Raw genomic sequence first — 24,685 nt, forward strand, 5'->3', positions numbered from 1 at the left:
CTGTACATTGTTCAGATTCCTTCAACGGTTGTAAAAGCTACAGAGTAATCCAAGAGTTGTACATTGTAGAGATTCCTTCAATGGCTGTACAAGCTACAGAGAAAACCAAGAGTTGTACATTGTAGATATTCCTTCAATGGTTGTACTAGCTAAAGAGTAAACCAAGGGTTGTACATTGGAGAGATCCCTTCAATGGTTGTACTAGCTACAGAGTAAACCAACAGTTGTACATTGTAGAGATTCCTTTAATAGTTTTACTAGCTACAGAGTAAACCATGGGTAGACATTGTAGAGATTCCTTCAATGATTGTACTAGCTACAGAGTAAACCAAGGGTTGTATATTGTAGAGATCCCTTCAATGGTTGTACAAGCTACAGAGTAAACCAAGGGTTGTACATTGTAGAGATCCCTTCAATGGTTCTACAAGCTACAGAGTAAACCAAGGGTTATACATTGTAGAGATCCCTTCAATGGTTGTACTAGCTACACAGAAAACCAAGGGTTGTACATTGTAGAGATCCCTTCAACGGTTGTACAAGCTACAGAGTAAACCAAGGGTTGTACATTGTAGAGATCCCTTCAANCAAGGGTTGTACATTGTAGTGATCCCTTCAATGGTTGTACAAAAATGTTCCAGATAAAATAAATGTGTTTACCATATATACATTAAATCCATGATGTTCAAAATTTGTACGGGAAATAATTTGACAAACTTCATAACTATTCATTGAATTCACACATAGATTAACGCATACAAATGACCTTAAAATTGCAGAAAAATAAAGGAATGCTTTGTTAACTCTGCCAGTTTTCGCAAATCTTCATTACAAGTAAGAATACCTGCATCATAATTAAGTAAATATTGTTGAACACGGCGACAACGTGATCGAGTTTGGAAAAGTGATGGAGTGGCCACCGTAAGCCAATTGGCCACAAGTTGATCGATTGAGTGTCGTGAGCAAATACGCCTCAAAGTGCATGATCGAGTGTGCCATAAGTTGATCGAGTGTGCCACATCTAGATCGAGTAAACCACAACTTGATAGAGTGGGCCCTGTAATCGAGTGAGTGCTATAATCAAGTTTACTACATTGTAAGTGATCGAGTGGGCGATTAGCTATTATTTTTAATCATCGATCAAGGGAATTCATTGTAGAAGAAACTCTGTCCCGAAAGAATACTCGTTTTTTAAGGTTTTATTTAGAATAGCCAACTGTTTATTTCTGTATAGTGATAGAAGTCCTCTAGGGGAGGATCCCTGCACACTTTACAAGAAAAAGTCGTCAAAGCTTAAACTCTACTAATGTTCAATTTCATTTTTTTAAACTCAGAATGACTGATCGAATCAAGAGAAATAGATGAAGGAAACCACCCAACGAGACACCAATACTGATAAAATGATATTATATATCGAAAGCTGGGTGCCAATAAATAAATTCGATAATATCCAGACAATATATGAGCGGCCAATCCCTTAGTTTGCTGCCGGGGCTGTTTCTGATCCGCATGGCACCAGACATCTTTGAAAACGTGACACAGAACAATGTTGCTATTTCTACTGGTCTCTGATGTTTTATGGCCATATTAAGCTACATCAGTGTTCTATCTATAGTGTACACTGTCTTTCTGTCGACTGTCAACAATGAAATATCGCTGTCCTAGGACGGTATAATCAAATATCGCTGTCCTAGGACGGGACAATCAAATATCGCTGTCCTAGGACGGGAAATCAAATATCGCTGTCCTAGGACGGGACAATCAAATATCGCTATCCTAGGACGGGACAATCAAATATCGCTGACCTAGGACGGGAAATCAAATATCGCTGTCCTACATGTAGGACGGGACAATCAAATATCGCTGTCCTAGGACGGGACAATCAAATATCGCTATCCTAGGACGGGAAATCAAATATCGCTGTCCTAGGACAGGACAATCAAATATCGCTATCCTAGGACGGGACAATCAAATATCGCTATCCTAGGACGGGACAATCAAATATCGCTATCCTAGGACGGGACAATCAAATATCGCTGTCCTAGGACGGGACGATCAAATATCGCTATCCTAGGACGGGACAATCAAATATCGCTGTCCTAGGACGGGACAATAAAATTGATGGTACATGTAAATGTTGTACCTATTATAAGGACATTTGTTTCGCGGCGTGGACAGTCCCATGCATGTACATATGTACCTCTCCTAATTTATTGGTCTCTGTCTCAGGATATAAGCAATAGAACACTTGGTTATGTATATTCCTAAAAAAATTAAAGAGAACGAAATCAACCCTCAAAAGTAAATACAGTCGTAAGTCTGCCTTCACTAACGCTTTCTGTGCAGTAGGAGTGTTACTGTGCTGTTGCTGATGTCCATGTACTTCTGTAACACTTACTATAACTAATTTTGTCACTTCGTAGAGAGATACAAAGATACAGCCCATTCAAAGTAGTCTATACTTTATCTGTTGTAAGTACTTGTTCCAAGACATCAATAATTCTAAATTCCTGAGAATATTCAAAGATTTCCTAATCTTCGGACAAAAATATATATTTCTCAATAAATAATCAAGTCTGAACTTTAACGCCGATGATATTTAGACAAGAGGTATGGTCATATAAATAGATATGTTTACCTTTGAATACATCAAATATCCTTTTAGCAGTACAATTTCCTACACACACAAAATCCCACTTTGTTACCCGGGTAAGAAATCGTATCGGAGTGAGAAATCATGCCGTAACACACTCATTCTCATGTACTGTGATATTCTGCCATGCGGAGGGTCTGGATTAAAAACCCGGTAACTGCTGTGTAACTCGGATCCATAGAGTTCAACGGGGATCGTTACAGTAGGTCTCGGCAGCTTCTGTACAGTTTTCTACTGGAACAAGTAAGCGCCATATATGTTTTTTTGTGTTTTCAACCTTTTTCTTATTTGTCTTTTTTTTCACCATTTGGTCGTCAACAAGGCCCAGTGATACCCAGGGGGGAAGAAGAAAAAAATACTAATGAATAAACTAAGCGCTTCAAACCATGCGGCGGTTTCCAATATTCCGCGTTTCCTAGGATAGTGCGAGTACAATGTACCTGCGGTGGGTGGTGACGGAATGAAGGCAACCACTCGATTACTTCATTGTTATTCAAAAGATTTTGCCATCAAAATTTAAATAAAATATCGGAGACAAAAGAAACACTACACATAATAGTTAAAAATACATACAAACGAAACTAACGAATCACAAACACATATCCTACAAGCGATTGACACATGTATTCTTAGTGACCAGCATGTCTGCCTCCGCCGTCCGGTAGAACGTAACCGACAGCTAACAACACCAGCTAGGGATACTGTCGATACACGCTCAATTGTTAAGCATACTATAATGTGCATATACAACAGGTTTTTTTTACATATATATATAGTCTTATGTATTCGTGTAATAACGTGTTGGTCATGAGTCGCACGTGACGGAACCTAACGACCCCTTGCGACATCACAGTTGAATGGTGTTTTTTTTTTTTATAAATAACTGCAACATATATTGACCTTTCCACTACAAGTCCCTATTAACACAACGGGATCAGTGTCATTTAAATGGTCCTTCTTCTGCTCCACATAACATGAGACCATCGTAAGACGCAAGCATTTAAATGGTCCTTCTTCTGCTCCGCATAACATGGAGATCATCGTAAGACGCAAGCATTTAAATGGTCCTTCTTCTGCTCCACATAACATGGGACCATCGTGAGACGCAAGCATTTAAATGGTCCTTCTTCTGCTCCACATAACATGAGACCATCTTAAGACGCAAGCATTTAAATAGTCCTTCTTCTGCTCCACATAACATTGAGACCATCGTAAGACGCAAGCATTTAAATAGTCCTTCTTCTGCTCCGCATAACATGAGACCATCGTAAGACGCAAGCATTTAAATGACGTTAGGGTGTTCTAACTGATGATGCTGACACGTTAAAATCGAAACACCTGAACATATATGTATAAAGAATATAAATATAGGTATTTAACGCACATCGGTTACTTCCATAGTTAACATGAAGGTCCAACAAACTTCATATAACATAGATGCAACGTTCAAACAAGCATGGTTGTTTAAAGGACTCCATTAAATCTCTCTCTCTATGTTATACAATTAATATTATGATATATAATGTTGTGTACATTGGGTTACGCTCAGTCATCATTCGCTGGATATCATCTTTGTCCATATATTCACTTCTCATATTTGACTCTTTAAATTTGAAATCGGCTTCGAAATTTAGACAAGTACTTGAATATTACATTGATCACTTTTTATCCAGTAAATGTTAGAGAGGCTATTTGTACCTGTAGTAACAAAAAACTGAAGCTGACAATACTTGAAGGCGACAATCCGTTTAAGCCAATACCTATTTGAGATTGACATTTTTTTTTTAAAGTGAACCATTCAGTCAATGTTTAGAGGGTAACGATAAATACACGTATACCAAGAAAGAATACCAGTTCCAGCTACACGAGCACTTTGCCAAGCTTGCAAATTAAAAAATGGCGTCATCACCGGCACAAGAACGAGCTTCCATGATAAGACGATAGACAAATGATTGAATTCACCACCAACCTGTCCCAGCGGCAATACGGAGTGTCAGTATGACCTGATGCAGGGGCGGCGGCAGGGTGGAGGAGGCAGGGCCATGGGAGGTAGTTAACCCGTCACACAAAATGTGATTGGACAGGTTCCATTAACATAGGACAACTATAGCTGAATAAGGCAGATATACAACTCTCATGGGAGACAGTCGCAGTACCCAAGACGTAACATTCCATACATTATCCAATTTCCATAGACAGAAGGCATAAATCTTCATTGAGTTCCGTTATCCCACGAGTATCGTAAAAACGTCGTATGACTACTGTGGGGTTTTAGCCCCGTGAACTCCACGTATACAGTTTAATGGACAGACAAAACGAACAATTGTCGTCCGCATCTTAAGTTGACCGATGCGGAAAGGGTTCGTTCTGATTGATTATAGCAGTAATTGGGCAAAGGGTCGTCCGTACCAATTCTGGGGTAATGGGGACAAGGGTCGTCCGTTCCAATACTGGGGTAATGGGGAAAAGGATCGTCCGTACCAATACTGGGGTAGTCGGGACAAGGACCGACGAACCAATACTCAGGTAATGGGGACAAGGATCATCCGTACCAATACTTGGGTAACGGGGTCAAGGGTCGTCCGTACTATTTCTGGAGTAATGGGGCCAATAATCGTCCGTACCAGTACTGGGGAAATGGGGTCAAATATCGTCCGTACCAGTACTGGAACAACGGGGTCAAGGGCGGTCCGTACCAGAACTGGGAAATTGAGGACAAGGATCGTCCGTACGAATACTTTGGTAATGGGGACAAGGATCGTCCGTACCAATACTTGGGTAATGGGGTCAATGTTCGTCCGAACCAATACTTGAATAACAGGGTCAAGGGTCGTCCGTATTATTTCTGGAGTTATGAGGACAATAATCGTCCGTACCAGTACTGGAGCAACAGGGTCAAGGGCGGCCCGTACCAGAACTGGGGAATTGGGGACAAGGATCGTCCGTACCAATACTAGGGTAATGGGATAAGGATCGTCCATACCAATACTTGGGTAATGCGGACAAGGTTCGTCCGTATCAGTACTAGTGTAATGGGGACAAGGATCGACTGTACAAATACTGGGGTAACGGGTTCAAGGGTCGTCCGTTCTAAAATAATGGGGTAATAGGGAAAAGAATAGTCCGAACGATTACTAGGGTAATGGGACAAGGATCGTTTGTACCAGTACTGGGGTAATGGGGACAGGGATCGTCCGTAGCAATACTTAGGTAACGGGGTCAAGGGTCGTCCGTACTTTTTCTGGAGTAATGGGGACAATGATCGTCCGTACCAGTACTGGAGCAACAGGGTCAAGGGCGGTCCGTACCAGAACTTGGGAAATGGGGACAAGGATAGTCCGTACCAGTACTGGGGTAATGGGGACAAGGATCGTCCGTACCAATACTGGGGTAGTCGGGACAAGGACCGACTTACCAATACTAGGGTAAGGGGACAAGGATCGTCCATACCAATACTTGGGTAATGGGGACAAGGATCGTCCGTACCAGTACTGGGGTAATGGGGGCGAGGATCGTCCGTACCAATACTGGGGAAGTCGGGACAAGGACCGACGTACCAATACTAAGGTAATGGGGACAAGGATCATCCGTACCAATACTTGGGTAACGGGGTCAAGGGTCGTCCGTACTTTTTCTGGAGTAATGGGGACAATAATCGTCCGTACCAGTACTGGGGTAATGGGGACGAGGATCGTCCGTACCAATACTGGGGTAGTCGGGACAAGGACCGACGTACCAATACTAAGGTAATGGGGACAAGGATCATCCGTACCAATACTTGGGTAACGGGGTCAAGGGTCGTCCGTACTTTTTCTAGAGTAATGGGGACAATAATCGTCCGTACCAGTACTGGGGAAATGGGGACAAGGATCGTCCGTACTAATACTGGTTTAATTGGGACAAGGATCGTCCGTACCAATACCGGGGTAATGGGGACAAGGATCGTCCGTACCAATACTGGGGTAATGATCGTACGTACCAATACTGGGGTAATGGGGACAAGGATCGTCCGTACCAGTACTGGGGTAATGGGGACGAGGATCGTCCGTACCAATACTGGGACAAGGGTCGTCCGTACCAATACTGGGGTAGATGGGACAAGTGTCGTCCGTACCAATACTGGGGTAATGATCGTCCGTACCAATACTGGGACAAGGGTCGTACGTACCAATACTGGGGTAATGATCGTCCGTACCAATACTGGGACAAGGGTCGTCCGTACCAATACTGGGGTAATGGGGACAAGGGTCGTCCGTACCAATACTGGGGTAAAGGGGACAAGGGACGTCCGGACCAATACTGGGGTATTTGTATTTGGGACAAGGATCGTCCGTACCAATACTGGGGTAACGGGGTCAAGAGTCGTCCGTACCAATACTGGGTTAATGGGGACAAGGATCGTCCGTACCAATACTAAGGTAATTTGGACAAGGATAGTCCGTACCAGTACTGGGGTAATGGGTCAATGATCGCCAATATTGATAGTCGTTTGTATCGACTGTGTGATTATGTGGACTTTCTTATCGTTGGTTGGTCAGTTTTGACTAAAAGACTATAATCGATGTGGGAGAGGAATGCGTCGCACGGTAATTATTAAATCGATTGAATATCACTTACCAATATTAATACGTAAAACATATTATTTGTCTCTAATCATTTCTACATCTTTATTTAAACATCAAGAGAAGCCAGCAATTTTATATTTATGACTTTCCGAAATATGACATTATCACGAAGAAGAAGGGTCGTATGGACAAGGAGGCAATGCGTACAATAGTCGTCTGTATTGATGTCATTGTCTGGATTCATTTAGTTTCACTGCCGCTGCAGTTGGTGTTGAGAGTGACTTCCTTACAATCCATGATGTAAGAGTAAATCTATGTATATATAATGCCATACACAAATGTTCGCGCCATCATTCCCAAAAATAACACCTATTTAGAGAGACCATTGTAGAATTTGCAGGCGTCATTCTCGCAAGTCCTTTTGTTTTAAGTGGCTTCGACCATGGTCAATTCTCGGCTCATGACTAAAAATCCTTGAGGTTGTGAACGCTGTCCTCGCTCCCCTGGGTCGCGCGAGTGACTCTTGTGAACGGTAGTCTCGCCATCCCCGCGGGTCGTAACAGTGACTCCTGTGAACGCTAGCCTCACTACTTCAGACTCTTCGTTTCCGCGCACCTTGGTGACGAGGACAATATATGCGAGCTGTTGTCCGGTCGTAATTATCAGATGTAATTAAGGGATCAGTTGAACTAAGTAGGTAATTTGTAATCGTCAGATAGAACAATTAACGGTAACATGTTTCAGAGGCTGGTACTGCGTGGCAGACCTCTAAGATGTGTCATAGTATGTAAATACATGTGTCAATAACATCGGTGGTGTTCGTTCGTAGTAGAGGAGACTGAGGCAAGTTCGGCCCCGTTTTTGGTCACGTCATTCTGGGCGGTATGGCATTTGCTGAACACAACTGAACTGATAAGATCCCCAAGGTTGTAAATATTTGCTCAAGACCAAAAATATCAGGGTTGGTCGAACTTTCCCCGGGTCCGAGCTTGCTCCGGTCTCCGCTATGTGTTATTTACACGTATTCCTTCCCTTCAGGCAATGGCGTTTAGTATCAAAACGTAACAAAAAACAAAAACCATGAACGTCAAAAATGATATAAGAAAATGTGTGATTATAATGATAATGGGCGTATCAACGGTCTTTTAATTGCCCATCTTCCTCCTTACCTCTTGAACCCCTCCTCGATTAAAATGTAGAAAGGAGTACAGTGAGTGACTGGTCTGGAATATACATTAATACATGTATTTAGATCTGATCGATCGTGTGACCAGGCTGATAACAATGCTATAGGTTGCATGCATACCTGACAGAGGCAGCAGGGACGACTGTGGCATTCTCGACGAGTATGTTGGACGACTTGTGTTCCGAGACAATTTGTTCGTAGGTTGACGACTTCCGGCGTTGTCGGTAGCACCTCCTCCACGTGATGTACATTATAACTGACAACACGAAGGCACTGCACACGGCCCCAACAATGACAACTGTCAACGGCACTGCAAACACAAATCACCAATGGGTAAGTAATGATAAAAAAGTTATTGGAAAAGGTTGTGATCGTAATAACAGCTAAAAATTTTCAATTTAAATACTATCTGACAACAGCACAAACTCTACAAGAAACAATGGCGGAAATATCTGCCGTAAAAAGAGGTGTTCCAAAAGATAAGTCATGTCACGTGATTTGGGAATTCATAGGTCATATCATATCTAATGTAGAGTTGTTTTCCTTCGATATTCTTTATTTTCTCCGACATATTTACTTCTAATACAATACCTGACAGGGGTGAGAAGCCAGTGCAGCAATCCCTGTTACACAACATGTCCGGACGAGGGGACCTTCGATTCACACCTCACACAGAAAATATGCACACAGAAGGCAGCTAAGCAATTAGCTTAATTTCGTAATACAAGCAACTAAGTTTTTAATTAATCATTATTGTAGTGTGCTTTAGATCCTGTGCGTATACCTTGGGTGTGTCTCGATGCAGGCTACATGTAATTATTGACTGGCGATTGGTCAGTTGGCTTTAGGGATTGCGTCCCCTTCTTCATTCAGCAGCTATTTTGAAATGCATATATAGAAGCACTGCCTGTATGAACTTTTAAAACATACATTTCTTTTACATATTTTTTAATCTAACACGAAATACTGCAATGCCTATGATGGAAATATTCTGCATATTAAACGTTTTTTTCTTTTCTTTTTGTCTTATACAATGTATCTGTATGTACCTGAATGGGTTGGGCTAGATGATAAAGTAAACAGGGAAATCCCGACCCACAAGACTCATGCGCCCTTTCCAGGATATATATATATATTTTTATTACAGTACATATATAAGTTGATCATACTATCCGAAAAGATTAAAAAGTGGTTCAAAACCGAAAATTGAAAATGAAGGTTTCTTTGACATTTTCGTTAGACAATGTAGTACTAAGGACATTGATAGCATACCGTTAAAGACAGAAACATTGTCTAAACGCCCTAATGACCTACTGACCCAGGCGCCATTATAGAAATTAGAAAGTTGCATGGAGCTTAACAACAAGCGACTGTGTTTATCATTATTAATTGTATCTAATTAGTGTTTGTTACACTGTAATTTTGCATTTGGAATATCTTCATTTGCACAATAAACGACTGCATAATAAGGTGTCAGATGAACAAACATGCGTGTTATTGCTTAATTACGTAACTTTCATTGTTCTTCATGTTCATATTTTATTAAAAATAAACTTCACTAATTATTATTCAATTTCCTCCCAGACACCTTGATCCAAACAACAATGGCGGACAAAAACACTTCGGGGATGGAAACTTTTCATCACGATAGCACGGCGTAAAATGACCATAAAAAGGTCGGAACCTTTGTTTTGTTTCAAATGGATTATTCAATCAGGAGTTACGGGACAAAAGATGAATACCAGCCAAAACGGAGTTCTAGCTACGGGGATAATATAATACATGTATCTTGTGTTTTCACAGTATGAAATACGGAACCTTGTATTGCACTTACTGTATGACTTTATAGCAAGATTCAAAAGTTATGTAATAAAATGCTATGTAGAGATATCCACAGCAGGTCAGGTTGATGTACTGGATCATACATCGGTTAGGGAGTGCACATGATACATTAGCTTTTGGTGATACCATGTCCGATATGATATGTATAGAGAGCAAGTCAAATAAAAGCAATGTCTGGAAAGATAACAGACTTATTATGAAAGGGATCGCGAAAAAGGATCACGCATATAACCAGCACTTATTGACTGTTGTTGAGGTGAATAAAAGAGACTATTACATGTAATCTGTTGTTTCTAAATATAGTGAAATCAAGTTAATATCACAAATGAATAACCTCCATGTGATCACGATCTAGCCAATGAGGATGGAGGACAAATGTGTGTCATCTAATATATTTCAATTAAGGGCTCTTTTGATGACGAATATGATGTGTAAACGTTAAGGACGTCTGGACGGAGATACCGCAACGAACCCGGGAAGGGTTCCTCCTGAGCTATATCGAGTATCGTTAAAGAAATCTGGACGGAGATACCGCAACGAACCCGGGAAGGGTTCCTCCTGAGCTATACCGAGTATCGTTAAGGACGTCTGGACGGAGATACCACAACGAACCCGGGAAGGGTTCCTCCTGAGCTATATCGAGTATCGTTAAAGAAATCTGGACGGAGATGCCGCAACGAACCCGGGAAGGGTTCCTCCTGAGCTATATCGAGTATCGTTAAGGAAGTCTGGACGGAGATACCGCAACGAACCCGGGAAGGCTTCCTCCTGAGCTATATCGAGTATCGTTAAGGACTTCTGGACGGAGATACCGCAACGAACCCGGGAAGGGTTCCTCCTGAGCTATATCGAGTATCGTAAGGACGTCATCAATGTGGTCTGTTTTGCAATCTTTCAGTAATTAACCATAGGATGATCACAACAAGCACTCAGTGACCAGCATCATAAAGATTATCATTGTCCCATTTACACCGTTAGTTTAGAGCAGCCCCAGCATGACTGTTAACTCAATATAGGAGATACACATCAACACTCGGTACTACTTCGTGATTCATATTGCAGTAGTTAAATGGCTGTATTTCGTAGCCCCAAAAAGTTCGTGTTTTGATTACCAAGAGAATGCTTTTTTTCAAGCCAGATAACATTTAAGACTATGCCATTTTATCAATATATCAAAATGAAATCTGTTTGACCAGAGTTAAAAATAAATTTCTGAATTAGTCAATTGATTAAATAGACAAGGAAAACGTATGCTTAGTCAAGCTACATGTAATGAGAACTATAAATGTGTTCAAGATGTAATATGATATATTCCGCGTTATATTTATCTGTGTGGGTCATGTAATTAGTGTATAATTGACGACACAATATTGTATTGTGCTGAGTCAATATAATGGCTTATTCTTTAAAAAATAACACATTTTTTGTCGTAACGGCCAACAGTTTCTTTTTTTCTGTATTGAATCATTTTCCTTTAAAATCCTTTTTGAATACTTTTTTTGCATGACATTGAATTCCTAATGATTGCAGATTATCTTTAACCGACCAGACAGTCAGGGCTACATACATGTACAATCGTCGTTCCACCGAAAAAAACTCAAAATGATCACGGATAGAAAAGTTGGATGTGAACGTCATACTGTATCATACGGTCTGATGGCGTTATCATTAAATGGTTAAAACAATCTACGTCAAATATAATGATGTCTTATCTAACTGAAACCAGACGATTTCCAGACAAAGGAACATTTGATTGAAATCATTTAAACAGTGAAAATCAAAATTAAGTGGCTGACGTCAACTCCGTAGAAACGAAATATCTAGGTACGTATACACGGCACCGACCTTGATCGGTGCCAATGCTCGGCTTCCTTTCCTTGATAACAGGAAACACCAACCAACACTTGATACAAATGTGCATTTTATGTTTGGAATGATCAAAATCAGTTAGGGGAAAACGTTCATTGTATTGAAATGTCTGGGTGGACTTGAGATGCAGACAGTTCACTCGCCGACATGTCCATTGTCTGACACTGGCGATGATACATTTTTACATGTTTAATTTTCACGTTGACCGACCGTGTCCCTGTCGCCGAGTATATCTACTAACAGGGGAAATAGCAGAAACAAACAATCACAAGATTGCGCTATGTTGGGATTTAAAAGGAGACTGGGTATTTACGGAATGTTTGACATCTGACGGAGTTGCTTTCAGATTTGTAAATGACAACTTCACATACTGAATGGAAAGCTTTCAAAGCACTGACACGCTTCGTTCTACATCTGTTTGATTGCGCTTGAGGAGGCAGCGACTAAATCTCTTAGATTTGGCCTTTTTTTCTTTGCCTTTGGTATCTTGTGCCGACAAATCGATTCAGACGACATGAAGACGTTACATAATACAGCATTCTGTTCTACCCGTGGAGATGTATATAGCGAGGACAGAGACAAGCGGTCTCGGTACCACGAGGCCAGACCTTTGGTGCCGGCTGTCGTCTTTCATCCCACGGCTTTACAAAGCGTGTTGGCATTGATATAATGGATAAACACAATAGACACGTCTCTCCCATCATGATCGTCTACATGCTATCATCATGCCCATTTCAATTACGGAGATTTGTTAAATAAGTGCAGTGCATGTTCAATTGTTCAGCGTGGTCGGGTCAATAATCGTAGTCGTCTTGCATGTAAAAATGTATTCTTGCTCATACTGCAAATAATTTGTCACCATGAACACCATGAATTATCGAGGAAGATTTCCTAACGTTTGAAATGCATATCATGCGTTTACGTGGCAGTTGGATGACTTATGGGAGCGTTCCTGCCATTACGACCATTAGAGTAATTTGTTTTGATGAATTTATGTCCACTTATTTGTCATTAGCGTGGTTTCCCCACTCGAGAAAACGTTATAATTTACACGACATGGAGGCAATAGAAGAAATAGTGACTATCAAATGTACATTAAATCAATTTATGTTTCTTAGCAATGTTGGCCTACAATATTTATTAAAGTTACGTAGCAATATATGAGGTATAATGTCAATATATGTATTGTAATCATCTTTGTCACTCTTATCACTCTTACATTGTATGGGTGTAGTTGTCATCTATGTCACTGTTATGTGTGTAGTTGTCATCTATGTCACTGCTATATATGTGGTAGTCATCTATGTCATTGTTATGAGTGTGGTACTATGTCACTGTTATGTGTGTAGTTGTCGTTTTTGTCACTGGTATGTGTATAGTTGTCGTCATTTTCACTGTGACGTGTTAAGTTGTCATCTATGTCATCGTTATGTGTGTACTTGCCATCTTTGTCACTGTTACTGTACATGTCTGGTTGTCATCTATGTCACTGTATTATTCCTTTACCATGTTCATGCAATGTCTGACTCTTTAAAAAACTGTTTAACAAACATACATATGCAAAGAATGTATTCCAGACAGTGGAATCTACGTAGATAGAGAAGCGTTGTTAGCCTCCATCGCTCTACATATTAGTGTATTCTCTAGGGTGTTCTGTGGCACTCAGTCTGGAAAATTAAAAGCGAAATGTGTGCGTACGCTTGGCTGTGGTGTGGGTTTGACAATAAAAACGTCAGCACATGTGAGAGTCACCATGTATAATGAAAACTGAGGAAGCTATGGCATCAGAAAACGATGTTTTTTGCAATTCTGTAGGACATTATACAAACTCCCTTGGTAGAACTATTAAAAAAACCACAATACACACCCCTTGGTAGAACTGTCCAATAAAAACAATACACACCCCTTGGTAGAACTGTTCAATAAAAAAACAATAAACACCCCTTGGTAGAACTGTTCAATAAAAACAATACACACCCCTTGGTAGAACTGTTCAATAAAAAACCCAATATACACCCCTTGGTAGAACTGTTCAATAAAAACAATACACACCCCTTGGTAGTACTGTTCAATAAAAACAATATACCCCCCTTGGTAGAACTGTTCAATAAAAAACAATACACACCCTTGGTAAAACTGTTCGATAGAAAACAATATACAACTCTTGGTAGAACTGTTCAATAAAAAATACTCACCCTTTGGTAGAACTGCTCAATAAATACAATGCACACCCTTTGGTAGAACTGTTCAATAAAAAATACTCACCCTTTGGTAGAACTGCTCAATAAAAACAATGCACACCCTTTGGTAGAACTGTTCAATAAGAAACAATACACACCCTTTGGTCGATATGTTCAATAGAAAACAATATACACCCTCTGGTAGAAATGCTCAATAGAAAACAATATACACCCTTTGGTTGAAATGTTCAATAGAAAACAATACACACCCTTTGATAGATATGATTTATAGAAAACAATACACACTATTTGGTAAAATTGTTCAATAGAAAACAATATAACCCTTTGGTAGATATATTTAATAGAAAACAATATAACCCGTTGGTAGATATATTTAATAGAAAACAATATAACCCTTTGGTAGAAATGTTCAAAAGAAAACAATATACACCCTTTGTTCGATATGTTCAATAGTAAACAATACACAACCTTCGGTAGAAATGTTCAATAGAAAACAATACACACTCTTTGATCGATATGTTTGATAGAAAACAATATAAACCCTTTGGTAGATATGTTCAATAGAAGACAATACACGCCCTTTGCTAGAAATTTTCAATAGAAAACAATATATACCCTTTGGTAGATATGTTCAATAGAAAACAATATACACCCTTTGGTAGAAATGTTCAATAGAAAACAATAAACATCTTTTGGTAGAAATGTTTAATAGAAAACAATATAAACCCTTTGGTAGAAATGCTCAATAGAAAACAATATACACGCTTTGGTCGATATGTTCAATAGAAAACAATAAACACCCTTTGGTAGAAATGCTCAATAGAAAACAATAAACACCCTTTGGTAGAAATGCTCAATAGAAAACAATACACACCCTTTGGTCGATATGTTCAATAGTAAACAATACACACCCTTTGGTCGATATGTTCAATAGTAAACGATACACACCCTTTTGAAAAATGTTCAATAAAAAAACAATGCACGCCCTTGTTAGAAATGTTCAATAAAGATCTATACACACCCTATGGTCGATATGTTCAATAGCAAACAATACACGCCCTTTGGTAGAAATGTTCAATAGAAAACAATACACACCCTTTGATCGATATGATTTATAGAAAACAATACACACCCTTTGGTAGAAATGCTCAATAGAAGACAATACACGCCCTTTGATAGAAATGTTTAATAGAAAACAATATACACCCTTTGGTAGAAATGCTCAATCGAAAACAATATACACCCTTTGGTAGAAATGCTCAATAGAAGACAATACACGCCCTTTGGTAGAAATGTTCAATAGAAAACAATACAAACCCTTTGGTCGATATGTTTTATTGAACACAATATACACCTTTTGGTAGAAATGCTCAATAGAAAACAATATACACCCTTTGGTAGAAATGTTCAATAGAAAACAATACAAACCATTTGGTAAAATGTTCAATAGAAAACAATACACATCCTTTGATCGATATGTTTTATAGAAAACAATATACACCCTTTGGTAGAAATGTTCAATAGAAGACAATACACGCCCTTTGCTAGAAATTTTCAATAGAAAACAATATACACCCTTTGGTAGATATGTTCAATAGAAAACAATACACCCCCTTTGGTCGATATGTTCGATAGAAAACAATACAAACCCTTTGGTCGATATGTTTTATAGAAACAATATACACCCTTTGATAGATATGTTTTATAGAAGCAATATCCTCCCTTTGATAGATATATTTTATAGAAAACAATATACACCCTTTGGTAGAAATGTTCAATAGAAAACAATACAAACCATTTGGTAGAAATGTTCAATAGAAAACAATACACATCCTTTGATCGATATGTTTTATAGAAAACAATATACACCCTTTGGTAGAAATTTTCAATAGAAGACAATACACGCCCTTTGCTAGAAATTTTCAATAGAAAACAATATACACCCTTTGGTAGATATGTTCAATAGAAAACAATACACCCCCTTTGGTCGATATGTTCGATAAAAAACAATACAAACCCTTTAGTCGATATGTTTTATAGAAACAATATACACCCTTTGATAGATATGTTTTATAGAAAACAATACACGCCCTTTGGTAGAAATGTTCAATAGAAAACAATATACGCCCTTTGGTAGATATGTTTAATAGAAAACAATATAGACCATTTGGTAGATATGTTCTATAGAAAACAATATACACCCTTTGGTAGAAATGTTCAATAGAAAACAATACACGCCCTTTGATCGATATATCAATATCTCATAAAAACGACACACGACCTTTAGCAAGAGTGTTAAATTGAACACGATATACACGTTTCCCCGGGGTAGGAATGTTAACAGAAAACAATACCCATCCATGACAGCAATGCTCACTAGAACACGAGCCACGCCCTTTAGCAGCAATGTTTTAACAGAACACGAGACACTCCACTTTAGCAGAAAGATTCACCAACATCACATGTGTATCAGATCTCGTCGCGGATCTGATTTTATCCCCCGCCGCCTTAAAACAGTGTCAGATTGTGAAATGAAATTTAAAAGAAGCTCTTTAAGATGGATTTTTTTAATAAAAACTATTTTTCATTTTGTCAGAGTATTCGCTAACTTCAATCAGACAAGTGTAACCGTTAAGTCAAGCGCCTCCACCATAGAACGAATTCGGAAAACTGGATCCAAAAACAAGAAAATTAGATAAAGTGGTTGAGCCCTGTTGTGAGATTCTAGGTGGAGAGAACGCCATGGGAATTGGACTTGAAATGAACCGCTTCACATTACAAGGCCCATAATGGAATGTTAGTGTCATCATCGAGAGCCATGGTTTAAACAAAGGTGTGGGCTTCTGTTTATACTGTGATATCAGGCGACACACACGACAATGTGGGCAGTTATACAATGAATCAGGTGCTGATCTTTCAGTGATTGATAGAGAAAGCAGTGGTAGGATTGAGCTCGAGATTACATGTGATTTCAATCCCAAAAATGGACGAGTTATTCCAGAAAATACAGAGTTTTCAAGGTTTTTTTTAATAATATTTTATAGATATGATGTCGAGATTAGGACAGTGCTTTTAGTTAACGAACTTCTCATTCATTCATTTGGGTAAATAAAGGACAATTATGTAATGTTCTAATTTGTAATAAGGATGGATAACAAACTGTTTGTTTGGATTGTGAATGAAGGAATCAGTGGGTTGGAGGAGGAGCAATTGTTGGGTATAAAGAATAGGTACTATATGTGTAGGGGATAGAAAGGAAGAAGAGAGCGGAGGGAGTTGGAGGAGGTACATGTGGGATTAAGGTTGTGCTAGATGTTAAGGGTTGCACAATATGTGTATCAGAAGGAGTAGATGGGATGAGTATGTGGTCAATATGCGATAGGAGAATATGGAGAGAAGGTATAGGCAGTAGTTGATGGTGGGGGTTCGGTAGGCACTAGTGTTGTAAATGAGGGTAGGGGTTTTGTAGGGACTGGAGATACTAATGGGTGGTACAGTAGCAGTTCGGTAGGAACTGGGGTTTGAAGTGGGAAGTAGGGTTTATGTAGGTAATGGGTATAAGTGAGTGGTAAGGGTTATGTAGAGTTGTTTGGAAGTAGTGGGTGGTAGTAACTCGGTAGGGGTAGGGTTATAAGTGAGTAGGGGTAGTAGTGGGTGGTAGTGTTTCGGTTGGGGTAGGGGGTAAAAGTGAGTGGTAAGGGTTATATAGAGGTAGTAGTAAGTGGTAGTGGTTTGGTAGTGGTCGGGGGTAGTAGTGGGTGGTAGAGTTTCGGTAGAGGGTATACGTAAGTAGGTGTAGTAGTTGGTGGTAGTGGTTCGGTAGAGGGTATAAGCGAGTAGGGGTAGTAGTGAGTGGTAGAGTTTCGGTAGAGGGTATACGTGAGTAGATGTAGTAGTGGGTGGTAGTGGTTCGGTAGGGGTAGTGTTATAAGTGAGTAGAGGTAGTAGTGGGGGGTAGTGGATCGGTAGGGGGAGGGGGATAAGTGAGTAAGGGTAGTAGTGGGTGGTAGTGGATCGGTAGGGGTAGTGTTATAAGTGAGTAGAGGTAGTAGTGGGTGGTAGTGGTACGGTAGGGGTAGTGTTATAAGTGAGTAGAGGTAGTAGTGGGTGGTAGTGGTTCGGGAGGAGGTATACGTGAGTAGGGGTAGCAGTGGGGGGTAGTAGTGGGTGGTAGTGGATCGGTAGGGGGAGTGGTATAAGTGAGTAGGGGGAGTAGTGGGTGGTAGTGGTACGGTAGGGGGAGTGTTATAAGTGAGTAGAGGTAGTAGGGGGTGGTAGTGGATCGGGAGGGGGAGGGGGATAAGGGAGTAAGGGGAGGAGTGGGTGGTAGTGGTTCGGTAGGGGTAATGTTATAAGTGAGTAAGGGTAGTAGTGGGGGGTAGTGGATCGGTAGGGGGAGGGGTATAAGTGAGTAAGGGGAGTAGTGGGTGGTAGTGGATCGGGAGGGGTAGGGGGATAAGTGAGCAAGGGTAGGAGTGGGTGGTAGTGGGTCGGTAGGGGTAGTGTTATAAGTGAGTAGAGGAAGTAGTGGGTGGTAGTGGTACGGTAGGGGGAGGGTTATAAGTGAGTAGGGGGAGTAGTGGGTGGTAGTGGTTCGGGAGGAGGTATACGGGAGTAGGGGTAGTAGTGGGTGGTAGTGGGACGGTAGGGGTAGGGGTATAAGTGAGTAAGGGTAGTAGTGGGTGGGAGTGGTTCGGTAGGAGGTATACGTGAGTAGGGGTAGTAGTGGGTGGTAGTGGCACGGTAGGGGTAGAGGTATAAGTGAGCAAGGGTAGTAGTGGACAGTAGTGGACAGTAGTGGTTCAGTAGGAGGTATACATGGGTAGGGGTAGTAGACGGTTGTAGTGGTACAGTAGGAGTAGGGGGTAAAAATGAGTAGGGGTAGTAGTGGGTGGTAGTGGATCGGTAGGGGCAGGGGTATAAGTGAGTAGTGGTAGAAGTGGGTGGTAGTGGTTAGGTAGGGGGTATAAGTGAGTAGTGGTAGTAGTGGATGGTAGTGGTTCGGTAGGGGTAGGGGTATAAGTGAATAGTGGTATAAGTGAGTTGTAGTGGTTCGGTAGTGGTAGGGGGTATAAGTGAGTAAGGGTAGTAGTGGGTGGTAGTATTTCGGTAGGAGTAGGGGTTATAATTGAGTAGGGGTACAGTAGTAGTGAGTGGTAGTGGTTCGGTAGGGGTAGGAGTATAAGTGAGTAGGGTCATAGTGGGTGGTAGTGGTTCGGTAGGGGTAGAAGGTAGAAGTGACTGGTAAGGGTTATGAAGGATTTTTTGGTAGCAGTGGGTGGTAGTGGTTCGGTAGGGGTAGGGGGGTATAAATGAGTGGTAAAGGTTATGTAGGAGTAGGGGTTGTTGTGAGTGGTAGTGGTTCGGTAGGGGTAGGGGGTAATAGTGAGTAGGGGTAGCAGTGGGTGGTTGTAGTTCGGTTGGGGTAGGGGGTATAAGTGAGTAGGGGTAGTAGTGGGTCGTAGCGATTCGGTAGGGGTAGGGGGTATAAGTGAGCAGGGGTAGCAGTGGGTGGTTGTAGTTCAGTTGGGGTAGGGGGTATAAGTGAGTAGGGTAGTAGTGGGTGGTTGTAGTTCGGTAGGGGTAGGGGGTATTAGTGAGTGGTAAGGGTTATGTAGGAGTAGAGGTTGTTGTTAGTGGTAGTGATTCGGTAGGGGTAGGGGGTATAAGTGAGTAGGGGTAGCAGTGGGTGATAGTGGTTTGGTATGGCAATGGGTATTAGTGAGTGGTAAGGGTTATGTAGGAGTAGGGTTTGTTGTTAGTGGAAGTGATTCGGTAGGGGTAGGGGGTATAAGTAAGTAGGGGTTGCAGTGGGTGGTTGTGGTTCGGTAGGGGTAGGGGTATAAGTGAGTGGTAAGGGTTATGTAGGAGTAGGGGTTGTTGTTAGTGGAAGTGATTCGGTAGGGGTAGGGGGTATAAGTGAGTAGGGGTTGCAGTGGGTGGTTGTGGTTCGGTAGGGGTAGGGGGATAAGTGAGTAGGGGTAGCAGTGGGTGGTTGTGGTTCGGTAGGGGTAGGGGGATAAGTGAGTAGGGGTTGTTGTGAGTGGTAGTGATTCGGTAGGGGTAGGGGTATAAGTGAGTAGGGGTAGCAGTGGAACGTACAGGAGGTTGTGGTTTGTAGATGGATTAAGTCAATAAGTGATGAGTTGTAGCTGTCTTTATGACGGTTTAAATGAATTAACTCTGTCCATATTTATCAATTAAATTAACTCAGACATATTTATTTCATGTGTCCTGAAGATTATAGTTTTGACATTATACAATGATCGGTGTCAGTGACAAGGTATATGATAAACCTTGTATCACGGATACCAAAAGAGAACTCATACCTGTATTTCATGTTTCAATATGTATGTAGGTCAAAGGAAGGAACTTGTAAATCTTGCATAGATATTTTTTAATTATAGAATAATAAAATGAAGGATATTGCTTTACAAAACAGCGGCAAGAACTAGCCCAGTTTATGATCTTGTCGTGGGATGCAAGAGGAATACTGGAACTATAACTTACCAAAGGCTATGCCTGGCGAAACGTGTTTCTATCAAGTGTTCAACCGTATATTGTTATACGTGTACACAAACACAACAACTGGTTTACTTGACAACACGTGTTGGTGACAAATGTTGAACCGGAAGTTAGCTTTCAAAGACACAAACGTGGCAAGCGGTTTACTAGACAACATGTGTTGGTGACAAATGTTGAACCGGAAGTTAGTTTTCAAAGACACAAACACGGCAAGTGGTTTACTTGACAACACGTGTTGAACCGGAAGTCTCTAGCTTGTTTACCATTTATAGAACGTGGGTTTGAATACCACAGTTTACTCTATTTGTGTTCAAGAATTGATGATACGTTCAAGACAATTTTATATCTCTGTACTTATTGAAGAATTGGAAATTGCTTTACTAATCTAAAATCACAGTGGACCTAATTCAACATCATTCATTCAGCTTTATTTCAGTCATTTTACGTCTCTACTGATGTAGATCTGTTAACAATCTTATTTCAAACTTTTAATATGCGAAAAATGGAGATAGTCGGAAAAACAAAAATAAATGAAGTACTTTTTGAGTAATAAATATGTTAGTTAGATAAACGAATAACTTTGCATTCAGCTGACGGTGCGAGTTTAAGTGATATTTCTTCGACACGTGTCTACACGAGACTGAATGGGCTGTGTACTGATACCAACCCATCAACTATCCACTTGTCATCCAAACGCACATAATCTAATTATTTAGTTTGATGTGAAATGATTTCCATGGGAAATTCTGTATGCTACAAATGACTGTTTATGTGAACTTTTACGAGCATTGGTGTACGCAACATTGGGTTACAGCAAGTACCCTCCCCTATACACCGACAGTTTCCATTACATAGTAATGCTTGAAACGAGCTTTCCGGAAGTTTCATTAAACGTAGATGTAATCACAACGAGATTGAGATCTTTGATCAGCTAGTTCATCTAACAATGAAAAATAACCCTCTTTTGATATAAAATGATTAAGTGCATTCATTGTACAACAAAAAAAATGACGGCAAAGCTATTATGAAAAAAAAATCAACCGAATTACAACTTTGATGTCAGCTAAATTTGCAAGGATGAAATTAATGTTGAAAATAAATCCTCCCTTGGAAATATGCTTTACCATGTCCTTTCGCTGTATGGAGCGTTTCACACGGAGCCTGAATTTGTGTCTCAGTGTATAGTTCTAGACTAGATCATAATTCAATTTTACCCCGTAAGTACATAGTACATTTGGTAACACCATAAACGGTAAAGGGAATCAGATATTTGTCATAACCTCATAGGAACTCAGAGCTCCATTTATATTTTACTTAATAATAATATAGTTCGATGCTTATTTTTTTAACAACTATTGCCAAAATATGTACAAGATCTGATGTTTTCTCTGTTATTCAAGAAATCCTTCATTGTATGGCTTACCTCAGGGAATCAATTGGTCGCATTCATTTACCAACGATTGCACATACCACTGTAATTCACGTATTGGTCATCTAATTTCTTAGGGATTCTTAATCAGTGAATTTAACGACATACAACTTCCCGACAAAATCTCCATCCAGTAGTTTATAGATGTAGCCTTTCGTCCTCCAAATGACGTGCAGCACATCATTTTGGTGACACGTGTCACGAGAATGATGTGCAAAATGGCGGACATAAAATGGCGGAAATAAGGTGGCGGTCGCATGTGTCACGAGAATGATGTGCAAAATGGCGGAAACAAGATGGCGGCCGCATCGATGAAAACAAAATGGCGGACATAACATTATTTGAAGGAAATAAAATGGCAGTAAAATCAAATTTCGTAACATAAGCGAGGCTGACATCACACATGTATAGACAGGTACGAACATGTACGATATACTCTTTAAACATAGATTGTTATAAAGTTCGGGGATAAGCCAATATTGGGATATGAATGTTTTCTCGGCCAGGACAAAAAAACCTAACACACCCGCAGGGTGTGAGAGCGTTAGCTAAACACTCCAATCGAGGAGACAATACATGTATACAAGTTGTGACGGAAACTTTACGCTGTAACAAAAATATACCATATTCAGTTTTCTCCAAGTCCGCGAAGGAATGCGTTATCAAAAACAAAAAACAATTTTAATACTCATCATTTTACAAGAAGTTATCATAGAGAATGGAACATGCACTGGTCTACAGATGGATCTATTTTCTCAAGGAACTTGGAAATACCAGAGTACGTTATAGAAAAGCCATGATACGAAGCATGAACGTTGAACAGATGGCAGCACTCGGGAAAATCGTACAATTCATGTTAAATGATTCACTCACATCTCCGACAATATCTTTGACTCGAAAACGAAATAGATTTTTGAGACATCATGATTTACTGCCTAGAATATTAAGAGATCCCTCTGTAGACCAGACATCATTGAGCGCATCATTTGGAGGACGAAAGGCTACATCTATATACTACTCCATCCTCAGCATAACTGAATCATTTCATTTCAAGTTTAAACATACCTATATCGATTGGTTTGAAAAGACTCCATTTCTAAAATACACCCTAAGGGGGTCCTTTTATGAAAACTCTCCTTAAATTTTTCATCATTTAGAAAAAAATGTGTTGATTTTTAAACAAAGTCGCTTTGGATTAACTCATTATAGTATATGTGAATCTTGTTAATCTCTCTTCTCTACCTCGCAAAATGCTTGTAGAAATATCTAAATCTAGTACAGGATTCGAATACACATACAAAAAATAAGACTCTCACAGCTTCTATAAAGGAACTGGTCAAGTTAGGTTTTTATCAAACAGAACAGTGAACCAGATGTTAGTTCCGTACAATATGCAGGTAGATTAAACGATAAAGCAGATCAGATTTTCATATAACAACATAAAACTGTAATGCAAACCCAGTATAGTAATTGAAGCCATACAAAAGGTTCCTATTCGTATACATTAAAAGTATGATAATAATAATTTTAATGAATTTCAATCATAAGAAATAATTCTAAAGTAAATAATAAATGGAAATTAATCTTACTCCTCATATCTTTTTGTCATTTAATTCCAAATTGTGCCGTTTTTATTATTTTTAAGTTTTCCACTAACTATTAGCCGGACAGCCGCAATAATAGTTGAAGAAATTCGAAATTCGATGAAGCTGAACTGATACGTTTTCCCAGTAAATGATTTTAATTCCAATTTGACTTTAAACAAATTGTAAAAACTCTAAATTCTATCATTTGAATTATATCAGAAGGGGTAGATAAATGAATTAATGAATGATTTACAAAGGGTATTCTACAGATCAAGCAACACTGTATCCGTGAAAAAAATATTTTAAAAGTAAACGAGTTGCCTCCCTTCTGCTGTAATATTGATCAATGCAAGACGATCGAGTCAGGAATTTCAACTAAGACTGCAGGAATACAAGAGTTATCTTCCTTCTATGCTTACTGAACATACACAGTCAGATCCGTGATTAACTTGAAAATCAGTTTCATTTTTTGAAATAGAGAGCAGTCAAGTTTAATTAGAAAGTCATCGCTCGTCACAACATTCAATATAAGTACTAATTGTAACAAGCGTGTATTATAATCAAAGAATGTAAACATTTGTTGACATTGACCAACACATTGACAGGGAAAAAGATGACTGTTACATGTACAAATAGATAAATCATAATAACGGTCTGTATTGCTTGTAGAATCAATTATTGCAATACATAATGATTCTATACATATGTTTTAAAGATGTTCATTATAACTTTTAGAATAGTTTTCTGGAGGAATGTATTTACTCTCTGTACCAAACGAATGACCTTGGAACCGTATTAAGTTTCACAGAGACGTGAGGGGCCTGCCGTATAA

The 24,685-nt window shown here is 39.7% G+C and overlaps 1 protein-coding gene across 2 annotated transcripts in view; it reads right to left on the bottom strand.

The window, feature by feature from the left end:
• Positions 1-8,290: 8,290 nt before the first annotated feature.
• The window catches only part of LOC110451524, a 103,054-nt gene continuing 86,659 nt past the window's right edge, over positions 8,291-24,685 (bottom strand). For both annotated transcript variants that reach the window (XR_002463086.1, XM_021499593.1), the window contains exon 2: positions 8,291-8,711. Coding sequence is in view for 1 of the 2 variants with exons in the window: in XM_021499593.1 (XP_021355268.1) it covers positions 8,503-8,711 (209 nt within the window). In the remaining variant the exon portion in view is untranslated. The remainder of the gene's footprint in view (positions 8,712-24,685) is intronic.

This window comes from Mizuhopecten yessoensis, unplaced genomic scaffold (genome assembly GCF_002113885.1).
Source record: "Mizuhopecten yessoensis strain PY_sf001 unplaced genomic scaffold, ASM211388v2 scaffold6129, whole genome shotgun sequence".
Classification (NCBI taxonomy): Eukaryota; Metazoa; Mollusca; class Bivalvia; order Pectinida; family Pectinidae; genus Mizuhopecten; species Mizuhopecten yessoensis.